Source organism: Haemaphysalis longicornis, unplaced genomic scaffold (genome assembly GCF_048455015.1).
Source record: "Haemaphysalis longicornis isolate Haplotype H1 unplaced genomic scaffold, Haemaphysalis longicornis Haplotype H1 scaffold_3, whole genome shotgun sequence".
In the NCBI taxonomy this organism is placed as follows: domain Eukaryota; kingdom Metazoa; phylum Arthropoda; class Arachnida; order Ixodida; family Ixodidae; genus Haemaphysalis; species Haemaphysalis longicornis.
The window spans coordinates 103,569,342-103,585,156 of record NW_027526335.1 but is presented as its reverse complement, the minus strand read 5'-3'; the positions used below and the strand labels follow the sequence as shown (position 1 = coordinate 103,585,156).

The 15,815-nt window shown below is 48.2% G+C and overlaps 1 protein-coding gene across 2 annotated transcripts in view; it reads right to left on the bottom strand.

Annotated features, from left to right (window-relative positions):
* The window catches only part of LOC144174972 (cell adhesion molecule Dscam1-like), a 675,942-nt gene that overhangs the window by 147,719 nt on the left and 512,408 nt on the right, over window positions 1-15,815 (bottom strand). For both annotated transcript variants that reach the window (XM_077703965.1, XM_077703964.1), the window contains exon 4: window positions 11,880-12,026. In XM_077703965.1, coding sequence (XP_077560091.1) covers window positions 11,880-12,026 — 147 coding nt within the window. The remainder of the gene's footprint in view (window positions 1-11,879; window positions 12,027-15,815) is intronic.

Below are 15,815 nucleotides of genomic sequence, written 5' to 3'. Positions count from 1 at the left end.
AAAGTTAGCGACAAAAGCAATGGCGAAAAAAAAAAATGTGACGTTTTGTTCAATTGTTTCGGTTACTACAGTCTCCTCCTACTTCACAGCGAACACGCACGCACGCCAGGTGAGTGAAAAAATAGGAGGTTGAAAAGCGAAGAAGCCACTTCCACTGATACACCGTGCTCCTTTGACAGAAATGCCCCGCAGAGCAAAAAGGATGGGGGGAACACGCGACCTCAGGAATCCGGAATCGGCGGTTCCCAAACTTATCTCTGCCATGCTGAATCGAAAGCAGTGGCAGTCATTTTTCACCGACCCGCGCGACGTGACGACTGCGCATGTTTACGCTCCGCCCTCGACTCTGGCCATCGATGGGCTGCCTTGCTTTGCATCCGTAAAACACATGCCCGTAAAGAAGGGCGCCCGCGAGAATAGCCGAACGCGCCGGAAGACAGACGTCCGCCACACACGCGACAGAACAGGGAGAAACCGACAACAACAACAACAACAAAAGGACACAACGCTTCCCTCTGAACCGAGGTCCCAGTGTCTCTGGAGTTCAGTTTCTGGAGTCGCTATTTTCTGTTTCTTCTGCGTCTCCTACCTTCAATGTTGGTCTCCTTCCCTTACCCACTTCTTTCGTTTACTTCCTTCCGGTTGCCGCCTAAACGCACTGGAGTCGGGTTCTACACAGCGGTGCATCTGCGAACCTTGAAAGACTACAAAAGGAGCAAAGGAGCAGGAAGAAAAGGAGACCGTCGCAAACAAACCACGATAGTTTCAATTCGCCCCAAACCGCATCTTTCGATTCACTGCCGTTCGCCTCGACACGATAAAGAAGGCAGGCGACGTTTTACGCGGAACGTTAAGATTGATTTCCGTTTTACTTTCTCTTATTTTTGCTTCCTTATGTGCGTTCTTCTTTCCTCGCATCAGTTCATTCCTGTTACGATTCTGCATTTTTTTCCTTGTTTTGATCTTGTTGTGCTCTTGTTATTTTTGCAGTGCCGGCAAGGTTAACCTCTCTTCTTTCAAAAAAGACTTGAACAAGAACTCCGATATGCGCATGCATCTTTCCTCTTTTTTTTTCTGCCCGTGTGAAATTCTAGGCTTAGACGTGCACTACTTACATTATTTTTCCGGGTCACCCGGTACCCCATATACACGTCGGCGTGCTACAGTGTTATGTTTATTGTTACGGAGCAAAATGCTGCCAGCCGCTCACCAAATGAGGGGCAGATAATAAAAAGGAACACAAGCGATAACTTTCAAAGCAGTGTGCCGCCGAACGCAAACAAGGCATAAAAATGGTACATAAACATCACGAACAGAGTACTCTGTCTACCACAGGAACGTGGAAATCGGCGAGCAGAAGAGAAACGTGTGCTCTCGATGGGCGCGTATAGCGTGACAAGCCTGGGGCATTGATCTCGAAGCGTGCGTAAGATTGAATCAGCCAGGCACTGGTCGAAACGGGCGCTGGCCAGGGAAGTTTTTCGGCTCCGACAAGCTCACGTCCGCATTGAGAAAGACCCGGACGTGAGGTTGCTGGCGAGTGGTTTTACGGCGTGCTCGGATGGAAAGCGGTTTTGTCTCTCCACGTCAGGGGAAGTCAACGGGCCGAGGAGCAAGATAGCGGCAGTACGTGAAAACAAACGTACACGCAGCCCAACGTTTCTTTCTTCGCGTGGTCGTTGTTCATTATTACAGACGCACGCGCACGGAAGATGTTGAAAACACAAATTTTGCGTTTTCTCCGTGTGGTAGCCATACAGAAGGGATAGGGAGGGGTAGAAAAGCTTCGAATACGCTTAAACGCAGCTCTAATACCTCTCGATGTGTTTATACCGACAGGCGAGAAATTTTTCGCCAAATTCGTACGCGTAAACGCTTTATTTTTGTGTCGTAAGACTGTTGAAACTTGATTTGATTGATTGTAGGGTTTAACGCGCCGACGCAACGTAGGCGATGAGGCGCGCCGTAGTGGAGGGCTCCGGATTAATTTGACCACCTGGGGATCTTTAACGTGCGCCGAAATCTCGTACACACGGGCGTTTTTGCTTTTCGCCTCCATCAGAAAAGCGGCCGCCGCGGCCGGGAATCGAACCCGCGACCTCGTGCTCAGCAGCGCAAAAGACTGTTGAAACTGCGCCGTATTCAGCGCCTTCAGAAATCGAATCTCAAGGTATGTGCAACTTTTATATCTAAGCACGTGTGTACGAGATTTCGGGGAACGTTAAATATCCCCAGGTGGTCAAAATTATTCCGGCGCCCTCCCCTACGGGCCGCCTCATTGCCTGGGCTGCACTGGCGCGTTAAACTTTACAATCAATCAATCAATCAATCAATCAATCAATCAATCAATCAATCAATCAATCAATCAATCAATCAATCAATCAATCAATCAATCAATCAATCAATCAATCAATCAATCAATCAATCAATCAATCAATCAACTTTTATATCTAAAAGTTACTTCGTGTCTGCCGCGGTTTAGAGCCAGTTATCAACACATCCCGGCGTAGAACTTCCAAAGCTTTCTGAAGTAGCTTTCTGTATTAACACTAGCCTCATTAGCCTGTAGTCTCATTAGCCTGCAAAAGTAATGACATTAAGCTTTAAAATTTTCTATGTTCCCAAAATTGTCTTTTGGTTGCATACCTGGACAGACAGAAAAAGGAACAAGACGACAAAACCAGCTTTGTCTTTGGCTGTTTTCGGCTCCGTTTGTGATAAGAAAATCATTATAAATGCATTTAAGTGGAAAAAATAGGAGAAAGAAAAAAGAACGGCTGGGTAATTACTCGAATTCAATAGAGGACGTGCATTTCAAGCGTTTTCTTGCGACACTTAGAAACTAATTTCACGCGTAAACAAAGGATAATTTATCCGATTGTGTATCGTCTGACCTGTCCAGGTATGACTGAAGGGTTAAACAACAGAGTGTAGGAAGCAGAGCGCGAGAACAAGAAACTTCTCGTCATTTTTATTATAGCTTCGTCTTTCGTACTCAACTTTTTCACAAGTCGGAAATCAATGTAAATTGCATGTTTCTAATAAATAAAATAGGGTAATGAAGCACCAGCGTCTGAGTAGCGCGGTGATTTCGAATACAAATAACGTGCAGCACTTTGAACACAATACGTAGCACGCCACAATAAATGCCAGCAAAGATGCCAGGTCCAGTAGCGTTTCGTGCCCCAGCTGAAAACGACGGTTGGTATTATCGAACGGCCTATTTTTTTATCTCTCTCTCTAGCGCCAGGTTGTATAGCGAGACGTTAATTACCGCCGCAGCTTCAAGGCACTCATTGGATTCGCATTGAACCTGTGAGCCCGAAATGGCGCCTCTAATGTCCGGCGGCGACAGCACCCCCGGTAGGAGGAAACCGCGCCCTACCTCCCCCCCCGCCTTACCGGACCGGCTGGCGACAACGGGGGCTCAACGGCGCGCACTATCGACGTACGAAAGTGCTCGGACCAGCTGTGGAAATAAGAACGCCGCTCACGGGGAGAAGGAGGAGGAAAAGTAGCCACGCAAATTCGCTGACACGAGCGTTCGTAGCAGTCGCTTGGAGGAGGCGTAGCTTGAAAGTGGTAAACAATAAATCAATCGCGTTTATTAAGGAGCTGTCCGGGAGCGCCAAGTGACCGTTGTGATGGAGCACGGACAACAATCAGAAAGGAATACAACGAAAAACTCACTGCCAAAAAGAAGTGTAAATGAATTAGATACAGCGGACCGAACAGGGTTTAAGTACAGTACGGGCCACAACACGACCTGGTCAGACCGAGTAAGAAAAAGAAACGAGTAAAAAGGAGAGCCACTTACGGAAACACAAATGTTTTTTTTGTTGTGTGTATGTGTGTGTGAAAGTTCACGACCCCAAGAAATCGCAATAATAAAAGTCACAAAGGAGCCAGAAGTTGTAATTACTTTTCGTCTGACAGTTATGAGGCTTTAAAGCGTCCTTAGAGTGTATACGGGCTGCAGGTTACAAAATGACAGAATAAAAAATGTCCGGCATTTCACAGATTGAATTCGAGGTGAGCGCGAGGGAGGGGTGCCGCACTTCGATGATTCTCGGTTATTCTTAGTTCAGAAAAGTTATCATGGTCATGCAATCGCCTTCATCTGGCTTTCTTTTCCTCTCCAAACTGCCATGTGACATTCCCACACCACGTGGGCTTGTCCCAATGATCCCTTTCCCTCTGTGTGAATTAGGAAAGCCACTCGCACAGCACGCAATTGGTTCCAGGTTCCTGGGACAATCCCACGTATCCCTAGCGGTTAAACTATTATCAGCCGTTAAATTACGTTATTGGTTCGTCGGTTGGAAGTTTCATTCCCTCTCATCGAAAGAACATGAGCGAGGAAATCAAGACAGCAGACGATATAATTCTTCGACGAGACCGGTTAAGCAAACTCAGTAATAGTGACCTTGCAGTCGCGCTCAGGGTCACAATTGGCCTGGGACATTTCGGAGGATAGAATTCTAACCACCAAAGGGCACGCGATCGTGTTCAAATCCCGGCCCCAAAGGACGTTTCTGCCATAGAGTCAAAGATGTAAAAAGAACGAAAATACGCGCACACCAGTAACTGAACGTCGTAGAACGTGAGGCAGTGTTTTATTGTAGACGTCTTCTATGTCTTGTGTAACAGCCCACGTGTAGCTTTCGCGCTCGTATTGGCAAGTTTGGAAATAAAAGACGGATATAACGAGCTACCCTGTGCTGATTCTTAATACTGTCTTAATATTCTTAATATTGCCATTAAATTACGCTAAAGTCTATCCTATGAATAAAACGGAACAGTAAGTTACCATACGTTAAACGACGTAAATTTTCAAATTAAAAATGGGTATTGCACGGCATTCTGTCGCCCGATTAACTGAGGGCTCCGCTTCCTATGCCTATCGGAACACATGTAACACACATATTCACTAAACAAAGCCCAGCGAGGAGACAGCCAAACGAGGAGGCGCAGCGCGTTGCAAGGAAAGTTTCTTCAAGAAAGAAAGACGTTCCCGTCTTTTGCTTGCTGGCCCGGCATTATCTCGCTTATAAGGCGATCCGCTCAGCGCATTCGCATACGCTGCCTAGGAACGGAAACGCGTAGTGGTAATTTTTACTGGCTCTGCCTTCGTCCACTCCTCTTTCTCGGTGGCTTGGCAATCTTTCCTTTGCCTGGCTTCAGAGACTAGGCACGTTTTTCGCTTTCGCACTAACGACCTGTGAAAGCAGAGTACTACTTCATGGTGAAGGAACTACGCAGAACAAGCCCAACAAGGGAAGTTAAGTTGCAAAGTGAGGAGAAGAATGGCTGTAATAAAAGGACGGAGCAAATATACAGAGAAAACACCGCGGACACGTTAAAAGATCGGAAACGTGTTAATTAATGAACGAAGAAGAAATAAAATTTCGCTGAAAAACGATGGATAAGTGGCAAATGTTCACCAACGACTACGGTTAACAGCTCAGAGCAGTACACTGTGAAAACAGTACAGTGTAATATGCCTAAGCATTGAAAGATGCGATTCTGCGATGTTTGTAGTCTGGGGACAGAAGAGTGATTAGAACTGTGCGTGGTGATTAGAAACGAGCGATGCGCCCTGGTGGCCTTTTGTTCGACACTCAGCTCAGAGAGATAATGAGGTCCGCTGATAAAAAGAGGAGCCCCAGTGATCGATGCTAATGGTGGCTGCTAGGAAGCAACCTCATAGTCCCTATACTAGCACAGGGGAGGTGGCGTAAACGATTTCCCCGCGCGAAAATGGTCAGCAGTTTCACGGCGTGTTCACGTCCATGTCCGGGTGACGGTCCAGTTCATAGACAGCAACAATTCCTATCCGCGCAAGCCAGCGGTGTCCAGAGCTTTCTGCTCCTGCTTCTACCAACGATAATGCGCTTTTGCCTTGGTGAATTGGTGCTTAATTATTTCTGCAGAACGGGATCCTCGAACCTATCCTTTCATTGCCGCTTGCATGTCAAACTCTTCCCTCTACAGCTGCTATGAGTAGTTTTGTTCGTCGCAGTCGTTCGTTTACCTCCTTTGCCCTTGATGCACTCTATTTGCCTCTTAGGAACCAGTGGCACTGTTTTAACAGCGGAGCAGTTTAAGCTTGATCTTGGTGAGGTGGCGCTAGTAAAACTCCCAGCTCCCCTCGCGGGAACCCCTGTGAAGATGCGACGCATAAGGGGTTCACGTTGCAGCGTTGGACAGCGGAGGAACGGCGCTGGAACGATGGAGCGGAGCGGCGCAGGCACCGCGTTTTATAGCGCGCATAACGGTGAGGGGACGCGCCGGCGCCAGTGCGTCTGCCGCGGCTATGACGCAACACAATCTACCCAATCCACTTTAATCCAATCCAATCCAAATCCAATCCAATCCAATCCAATCGAATCCAATCCAATGCCCCTCGCGAGAGAGTGTTCGCTATCGGAGAGGAGAGGGGGTGAGCGGCGGAGAGCGCAGCTGGCGCGGCGAGGAGAATGGGGGAGGGGCGGACGCCGACGACGCTGGATGCAGGGACAAGGCGAGTGAATGAGATGCAGTCGCATCTAAAAAATACAAAGAAAAGATATCTGTGCCGCTTGTAAAGGGTGCACCACTGCAGGTACGGTGTTATAGCAGTGAAGCTGGCTTTCGAGCCTGCTCCACTGTGAGCACAAGGGGTACGTACATGCGTATGCCCACCCCTCGCTATACCATTTTACAGGTGACAGTTTTTCTTGGGCTACTAAAACGAAAACAAAAGCGCAGCTTGCACCAGTGGTGCAGGCCTGGAGAAACAGCGGAGCTGGGGGTCGGCTTAGCTTCTTCACTTATGGGACCCGCTGTAAGTGTGGGGTACCGACCCGAACAGCCTTGTGAAATCCAGCCAAACTTGGCCTCACCCCTCAATAATTAGCCTAGCCTAGCAAGAACATCGCTGAACCTAATAAAACTTAGCAAAACCGGGAGAAGGTAGATCGACCACAATCTCCGTGGCTTCTGCAGCCTTGCAACACTAGTGAAAGGTGGGGCAATTTTTGTTTGTCTTATCATCGGATTCACTCTCCCTGTGGTTGTTGAGGGGATCAGGAAGACAGCTTACAACCTTGCTTGTATCTGATAACGCGCTCAATTTCATTCCGGCCCCGAAAGACGTTTCTTTCACAAAAAAAAAAAACGAAATTTCAGGTAATTTATGTTCACAAACTTTCAAGTTTCCCGCTACACAACGTCAGTAGGGAGTGACGTAGTTGGGTGATCACGAAGAACAAAATATTCAGTGTATTAACCAAGTGCTAGCCCTATAGCGGCACGATGAGACCTAACCAGGTGCACTGCTGCAATAGCTGCCTTCAGGTTCAAGTGTAATATTGCCGCGAACCATTCATTAGGTTTGTTTATTTGTGTTTTGTTTTTGCCGACCGACTGCGCCGGGATTTGTTCTCTGTGTTATCCGTGGGCCAAGTGAAACACGCGTTCCATTTTATATGCCGCACGTGTTATCTCCTTTGATAGGGAGCGTGTTTCGAACTAACGTCACCAGCCTAGAATAATCTTCTTTGATTAGCAATGTTCTGGGTATAAATCGATGGTTCGAGAAACACTCGCCTGCGCATGAAACTTTGTTGACCACTGCTTCGCCGCCTGTGTATTCTTTGAGTTGTTAGGGGAGCACAAGTTCGCTCCAATAAAGCTGTTTTTCCATAAAGACAGCTGCGTCATCTTTGACTACGTGACGATATCTCATCTTGTGGTATTTGAACAGTGCAAGGATTTCTTGACCTCACCGACCGAAATAGATGTATTTGCCGTTTTGTTTAACTGGCATTCTGGGTGCAGCCAGGATGCACAAGGCATTTTTGTTATCGTCCACTGTGATGTTCTCGCCCGGGTCATCATGCCTGTGAGATGCTATTTTGGAGGCAAATGGTTGTAGTGCCATTATTCTAGTGTGGTTAACAAAAGAATAATAAAAGAATTATGGTCGATCTTAAGGAATGCAAGGGCGTCGTATCCTATTCTTTAATGAAGCTCAGGCTTGACCTGGTGCGTAAGCATTGCGTCGGAGGAGGAGGAATAAACGTGTATCTGAAGCTGTCAGCCCTGGGGAAGAGTCCTCATTCCAGGACCCCTTCAGTCCGTCCGGCTTCTTGGGCTCGCTGCACCAGCCAAAGCTGGTCGTCAGGGTCCGAGCTGGACAGTGCTCTCTCCCAGTGCTCAGGGGAGGGGAAAGGCAGGGGGGGGGGTAGGTGGGGGTTCTTATCACAGCCCCAAATGATATGGTAGAGGGTGCCCGGAGCCTCGCAGAAGCGGCATTGCGAGGAGTACAGGGTGGGGGCCAGAATGTGGGCTCTAGTGGGGTGGGGAAATGTGTTTGTCTGAATGCCTCGGAGGTGGCGCTCTTGTTATTTGGTGAGGCTTTTGTGCGCAGGAGGATATAGCATTCGTTCCAGACGGTAATGCTGAGCGACTTCGTGGAACGACAAGAGAGGGGAGACCTGCCACTGCTCGCCGAACTCCTGGCTTGCCCGGTGGGTCAACGCTCGGGCATGCTGATGGGCAGCTTCGTTGCCAGACACGGCGGAGTGGGCTGGAGCCCAAATATACCGTACGGGATGTCGAGGAGGATGCTCGAGTAGAATTTTTCGGGCAGGTCGGGATATGAAACCGCTGGAGAAGGTTCTACAGGCTTGTTGGCTGTCTGTGATGATTATTTCTGCCGAAGTTTGTGCAATCGCTAGGGAGATGGCCGCTTCATCCGCCTGCAGAGAGTGGATGGTGGGAATTGATACGCATGTAACGAGGTTTTCGGTAGCAGAAACAACAGCGGTCATAGCTCTTCGCCCGGGATATGAAGCGGCGTCTGTATAGACTGTGGCAGAGTTTCGGCCGTATTGATTAAGAATAGCTTTCGCTCTGGCTTCCCTACGAGCCTCGTGATGTGTCGGATGCATGTTGCGTGGTAGTGGGGCCACATCAATAAAATTCCGAACCTCATCGGGAAGCTGAGTCGCATCCGCCTGCGGGTGTTGCAGAGGAGAGCGCAGGTGTAGTTGAGATAGAATGGCTCTACCGGTAGGGGTAGAGCTCAGGCGTAAGAGTTGGCTCAAATTCTGGGCTTCCAATAATTCATCTAAGGTATTGTGGACTCCCAACCGCAAAAGTTTCTGCGTTGAGGTGGTAACAGGCAGTCCTAATGCTAGTTTGTACGCCTTGCGTATCAGGGCTTCCACCTTGTCCTTTTCGGTCTTGGAGAGTATGGCGTAGGGGAGGGAGTAAGTGACCCTAGACACGACGAAGGCTTGAACCAGCCTGAGTATATCCTCCTCTCGCATACCCCTCGTCTTGGTACTAATCCTGCGGATCATGTGCGATACTTGCTCTGTTGTGTTCTTAAGTCTATTGAGCAGTTGGGTGTTCGAGCGATCCGCTTGGAAAAGCATGCCTAAAATTCTGACCTGTGGAGTCGGAACAATTACATGGCCGTCCATGTGCAGGGAGATGGTTGGCGACCCAGGAGAGAATTTCTTCTTTCCTGAGACGATCAGCAGCTCCGATTTCTGCGGCGAGCATTCTAGGCCACACTGCCGTGCATATTGAATGACTATGTCAGCCGCCTGCTGTAGATTGTTCTCCATGTCCCCTACTGATCCATTAATGGTCCATATGGTAATATCGTCCGCATATAATCCATGGCGTATGCCTGGTACGGCAGCCAGGAGCGGAGGGAGACCAATCAGGGCTATGTTAAATAGCAAGGGGGACAGAACGGCACCCTGGGGTGTGCCCTTGTTGCCGAGGGAAACGAGATCTGATTTCAGGTCACCCACCTTGAGAATAGCTTTTCGGCCTTCGAGGAAGTCTCGAACGTAGGTGTAGGTACGTTGCCCGCAGTTTAGGCCGTTTAGCTGTTTCAGTATGGCTGTGTGGCTGACATTATCGAATGCCCCTTTTAAATCTAGGGCTAGTATGGCTTTTGGGTGGTCCCGGGAGGCTTTAAGCATGACCTCTTCCTTGAGTTGAAGAAGTATGTCCTGGGTACAGAGGTGACTGCGAAATCCACACATGGTGTGAGGGAACATGTTGTGCTGTTCGAGATAGTTCTGTAGCCTTTTGTGGATGATGTGTTCCAATAGCTTCCCCAAACACGAGGTTAGGGAGATGGGGCGTAGATTATCTTTGCTCGGTGGTCTTCCAGGCTTTGGGATAAGGCGCACTTCTGCCATCTTCCATTCTTCCGGGAGTCGACCTGACCTCCACACCGTCGGCTTGTGAAGCCCGCAACACGGCGCCTATCCCAGGTTCCTCGCACACCATGCCAAGCGCGCTTTGCGTCCTATGCCGTCTCAGCCGTCCCGTGTGCTTGCTATACAGTTGTATTAGTTGCCCGTTGCTCTTTTCGTTGTTCGCCAGCGTCGTTATTTCGTTTTCGCCGTTACTCTTTCATCCTCTTTCACGCTTACTCGGACTGCACTCGCTTCACACTGCACTTTACGCTGTGACACCGGGCGTGTCAAGTGACGATGAGGCGCCGTGGCCGCTGCTTTACAAGCCACTCGACCGGCAGCTGCGAAAATGCAGCGCCACCGCTGGTACCTCGGCCTGGCGTCACCTCTCTCCTTACATGAACTGCCGCTCTCTGTTGTTTCACTGTGTGACAGCGTATCGAGGGCGCCAGTTTTTGCCGATATGGGCCATCTATTGCTAAGGACAGTGGTTGTCAAAAATGAGCGTACGGGAAACACTTTTGACCTTTTAAAAGGGATGGGAGAGACCATGGTGAAATATGTTGACCCATGTTTTATTGCGAAAAATTTTGCTCTTGCAGCGAAAGTTACCACACACTTATTACAAGGCCGACTTTTCTATGTCTGGCGTTTTTTGTTTTTGTATGGCTGGCTTGTTGCAGAACGAAAGCTAAGTTTAAAAGACATGGTACACGGGCAAGGCGCTTTTTTTGCGTAGCGGGCTAAGTTAGCCAAAAAAAAGGAGGCAAAAAGCGGGTGGGGCTTCGCGGACCGTCTCGCGGACTCCTGAGCGGGGTAGACTCACCAAGTCAGCCTTGGTAATGGGGGTCGTCCTGTTATTCTTGTTGTGGTGCGACATATTTTTTACCCTTTGTACTCTAGCTCGTTCTTACCCGCACCGAGGCTTCAAAAATGTGAGACACTTTTTAAATTTTCAGCCTCCTACGCCAGAGCGAAAGAAAGCATTTTCTGGTCTCTTTTGTAGCACCACGATGGCTTTATTGACTAATCCAAAACTATCATTGGCGTGGTACACAACTGACTTTATTTATTGGGCATGAAATTTGAAATGCGGATGATGCTAGAAAGAAACACATTCGATTACGCTGCCCTTAATATACCTGTCACATTTCTGTACTCTTTCGTAGGAACTAGGTTGAATCCGCGCCCCCAATCACCGGGACAGCGGCCACAGTCCCACGAGGCCCTCAGTCACTGGCGTGCGAAGAAGCACGCAGCCGTTCGCAGCTAGAAGCAAAAAAACACAAAATCGCAGCAGAAAGACGCGAAAGTACGCTGAGAGGGAACCAACCTCCTGTCCTGACAAATGAAATCGCTCTGCTCCCAGCAATATGGTCCTCACTCACCCGTGTTACGCACGTGCTTGTGTGTGTGTGTGCGTGTTCGCGTGCACTTGGAAGAGCCCTTTGAGTGAGCAGGGTGTGCTTACGGGCTCGAAGCGCTAACGCGTTGATGGGTTAACGGCTAGGGACGAGATGGGTGCGTGAGGACCGATAGTGGGGAGGGTTCGCAGGAGGATGGGGGAAAGTAGGGACACGGCGGGAAATTGCCGCGGAGCAGGGAGTGTTGCGCTCGAAGTGGTCGCGTCGTAAGAGGGTTGGGGAGCAGAAGAGTGGTGGCGCCACCTACCAGTAACAAGCAGCTGTGCCCAGCTGGAGCCGGACACGGTCTCTCCGACGAGGATGTTGCGCGTGATGCAACGGTACTTGCGCCGCGCGTCGGCCATGTCGACGCGGTCGATCACCAGGTCCCCTTCCGTCGATATCTGGTACTTGTCTGCGAAGAGGGAACGCGCGTATTGGGAACTCGTTAGTACGACGCTCCGCACACACGCGCGCAGACACACGCAAAGTAACACCCCTCGTTTTTTTTTTGTAATTTTCTTTCAGACACACGCAAAGTAACACCCCTCGTTTTTTTTTTGTAATTTTCTTTCTCTGGCGCACAGACAGATGACATGCACGTTCCTGGTGCAGCTCCGAAATGCGTGGAGAGATATGGGAAGGGAAACAATGAGAAAGAAGAGAATAGCGAGGTGACATTGCTCTGGAGCTTCGCTCTGACTCGGGTTCGGGCCTGTAGTACGACAGAAATGGGAGTTTGGTAGGCAGGGAGAACAAAATAAGGAGGGTTCGGCAGGGATGGGAACTCGTTACGTGACGCTAATTTCGCGGCGTTAATGAGGGGGGAAGGCAACAAAATAAACTCTAGATTAAATGCGTCCTGGGAATTTTCGCAAAAAATGGCCTAAATCGTTCCATGTTGCTGCCCTCCGGTGCTGGGCTTTTTCAGTCGTCATATTTTAGGTACGCTAGATTCGGAACAGTTGAGGAGCGCGAAGGAATTCATAGCTTCGATTTTTTGTTTGATTGTTGTACACAGCGTTCAGAGTATCTTACCTACCATCATGTGGCGTCACTATTTACTTCAAATCAGACAGTTTCGCGAACAAGAAAAGGCCGGTCCAAGTCGACCATGTATGTCCAAAGTATGGAAAGCTTGAGCATTTTATTTATGATGGAACCCTGAATACCGGAGAATCTGCGATCTTAGAGTAAGATGCTTTGCTGGGATGGTTGGTTCATGACTGAAACAAGCTGTTCGTGCAGGGCTTTATTTAACGGAAAGAAGCGTCATTATCTTGTGCGAGCCTCAAACGAATCCAGGAAGACCCGTTGCACTGTTGCTAGCATAAAGACGGGATTCTGTCGGTACACTCTAGATAGACGTGTACAGGGGACTACCTCGGTTACGTCTGAGGGTTTAGTTAACTCGATGGAAAGACAAAACAAAATTTGGAGGCAAAGGATGGGCTTAGGCAGCACATGACACAACGGGCTAGAGGTCAATGAGACATGCCTGCACTCTGCAGTGGTCTTTAATACGTAGTTGGTTTGTGTATTTATTTATTTATTTTGTTTATTTTATTTTTACTATTTACTTATTTTATTTTTTATTATTTATTTGTGTTTTATTTATTTATTTATTTATTTATTTTACCACCAGGGCATACACAATTGTTGAGGGCAGGGGCTTACATAGAAGAGGAAAAGAGAAGTCAAAAACACGCGACACGTGTTCGACGGTTATAAACACAAAATGCAATAATGTTTGAAAAGAAAAAGAGATGCTAAAGCAAGCGCAGTAAATGCAGCCATAAACGCAATCAAACCCGGGGGAAAGCAAAACCAAAAGGTAAATGCACTTCATTCGCCGTAAAAGAACAACATATCTACACAGAAAGGACGGGTCAGACAAGCATACAACACTCTAAAAAAGAAACCATAAAACACACAAAAAAAACACACTACTCAATACAAAGTGAAAGACAAAAAAAAAAAAACTTCTAACAAATTTCAATATTACAATGCGGCCCGGAAGTGGTCAGGGCTAGTAATGCAAACTAGATAAGCAAGCAGGTGGTTCCACTCACAGCAAGTTTTCGGCAAAAAGAATGAGCGTACGTGACAGTGCTTTGGGGCGGGATATGAATTTTGTTTTGATGCTCAAGGCGTGTAGATGTGAAACGTGCGGGTTGTATCCAGCGTGGTTTGAGTTCATGGTTATTATGATACACTTCCTGAAATAGGCACAGACGGGACCGTTTTCTACGTGTAGCGAGGTGAGTTAGGTTCTGACTGGATTTCATAGAAGTTACACTCGCCGTAAGTGGAATAAGGGGAATAAGGGTGTTGGGAAGTTCTTACGCCCCTTTTATTAGGTTACAACACCCTATTTTGTTGCTGTACACTTTTTTTTGCGTAGCAAAAGGGTGTTGACTGACTGCAACACCCGCAGCTTTCTGTAGGGTTTTGGAAGGGCATGGAATAGGTGTTCAGTTGCAGAAATAGAAAAAAATAGAAAAAAAGAGCGGAGCTTGGGGCCGACCTAGCTTCTTCCGGTATTTCCGAGTTTTGTCAGGCTATGCTAGGCTTTGGTACGTTTTGTTTGGGTTTGCGATGTTCTGGCTAGGCCATGGAAAGTGCTGAGGAGTGAGGCCAAGCTTAGCCAGCATTTAAAAGGCTTTTCCTCCCCCTCTCCACAACCTACAGAAAACCAAGGGTGTTGCACTTGGTCAAAACCCTTTTAAAGCTACAAATTATGGCGTTGGAAACTAAGGAAAAGGACGTAATGACTTCCCAAAACCTTTATTCCACTTGTACTGCACCTTTTTAGTTTATAGGAATGTAAAAGAGTTTAGTGTGCATACGCGATGTGAGAACTGCTGCCTGTGGTATTGCGCGGGAAGGCCAGTGATCTTGCGTGCCGGGGCCCGGTTGATCGCCTCAAGCCCAACCTAGACCACCTGCGTCACGTGTTGAAACTGGGCTTGAAATACAGCTGTGAGTGAAGTGCAGAGCTCACTAGCAGGCGCCTAATCACCAAGAAGGACCTACCGGACTTCCGCAAGATGCGGGGAATCAGGTAAAAGCGTTTGTCCGTCTACCCGGCGAGTAGACTGGAGCCACTGAGCTGCTGACCCTGATGACGAGATCTGTTCACCCAGAATGCGAGGGCGGTCATAAATGGGAATGGCTTGCCCATTCAGCTGCCGTGCGATGGGGAATATCGCAGCTCGTTACCGAGTAACGAAGGTTAATCAACTGTGTTCCCACCAGCTCACCACGTTTGACTAAGCGGCTAACAAAAACAATAACGTGTTTCATACTGACTTGAACAGGTTACAGGAACGAGCCTCACTCACATAATACACGTTCCCCGCAGACGTAGTTTGTTCCATCTCCGCGAAAGAACCACTTTCTATTATTGCAAAGTAACACATTGCCCCAAGTAATAAATAAATTTGTAGGGAACACTACACGCACTAATCGCTTGTCAAGGAACACTTTACCAGAAATTGCCTGTTTCATTGCCTTTTAGCTTTTTTTTCATTTTTTGCGACATGCTGGTTGTTTGTTCTTTGTTTTTTGCCTCTGTGTGCAATTTTTTATTTTCTCTGTCCGGGAAACATGTTCTTCGTGTTACTTCATAGCGCAAAACAACGAACACGTATGTAAATGTGCCACAATATTTATGTAGAATAATATCATTAGTGTTTTTTGCGTCCGTGAAGACACTTTCCTAGTATGTATTAGTATTCGCTGGTGTACATTCCCCTGCTGTGAACACAGGTGCAACGCCTTGTCACGCTACCTTCGCGGTAGCTTTATGCGGCTGTTGTTTCCTTTTGTTGCAAAATAAAAGTAAAGATTTGACTTGATTTGATTTGAAATAGTGGGTGCGAATGACCAGCATAAAAAATTTCCACCATCTTCCCGCAGGGGAACCCTGAGTAGTATGCGAAGCAGCCATGGGGTCGAGTCAAGTTCCCATTAGTTTCCAGTTCAATCGCGGCGTGACGGGAGGGGAATAAGGGGAGCGGAGCGCGCGCGCGTGCATCATTTATACCGCGGAGCTACAGTGGCGCCCCCAGCGGAGTATGCAGCGGCTACCGTCGCGTGTCTAACCCTAAGCTGCTTCGCATTATCGCGCACGGAGCCGCAGGTGTTGCCATTCGTTGCGCAATCCCGCAGAGGAGAGGACCTTCGGATAGCAGAGGAGGAA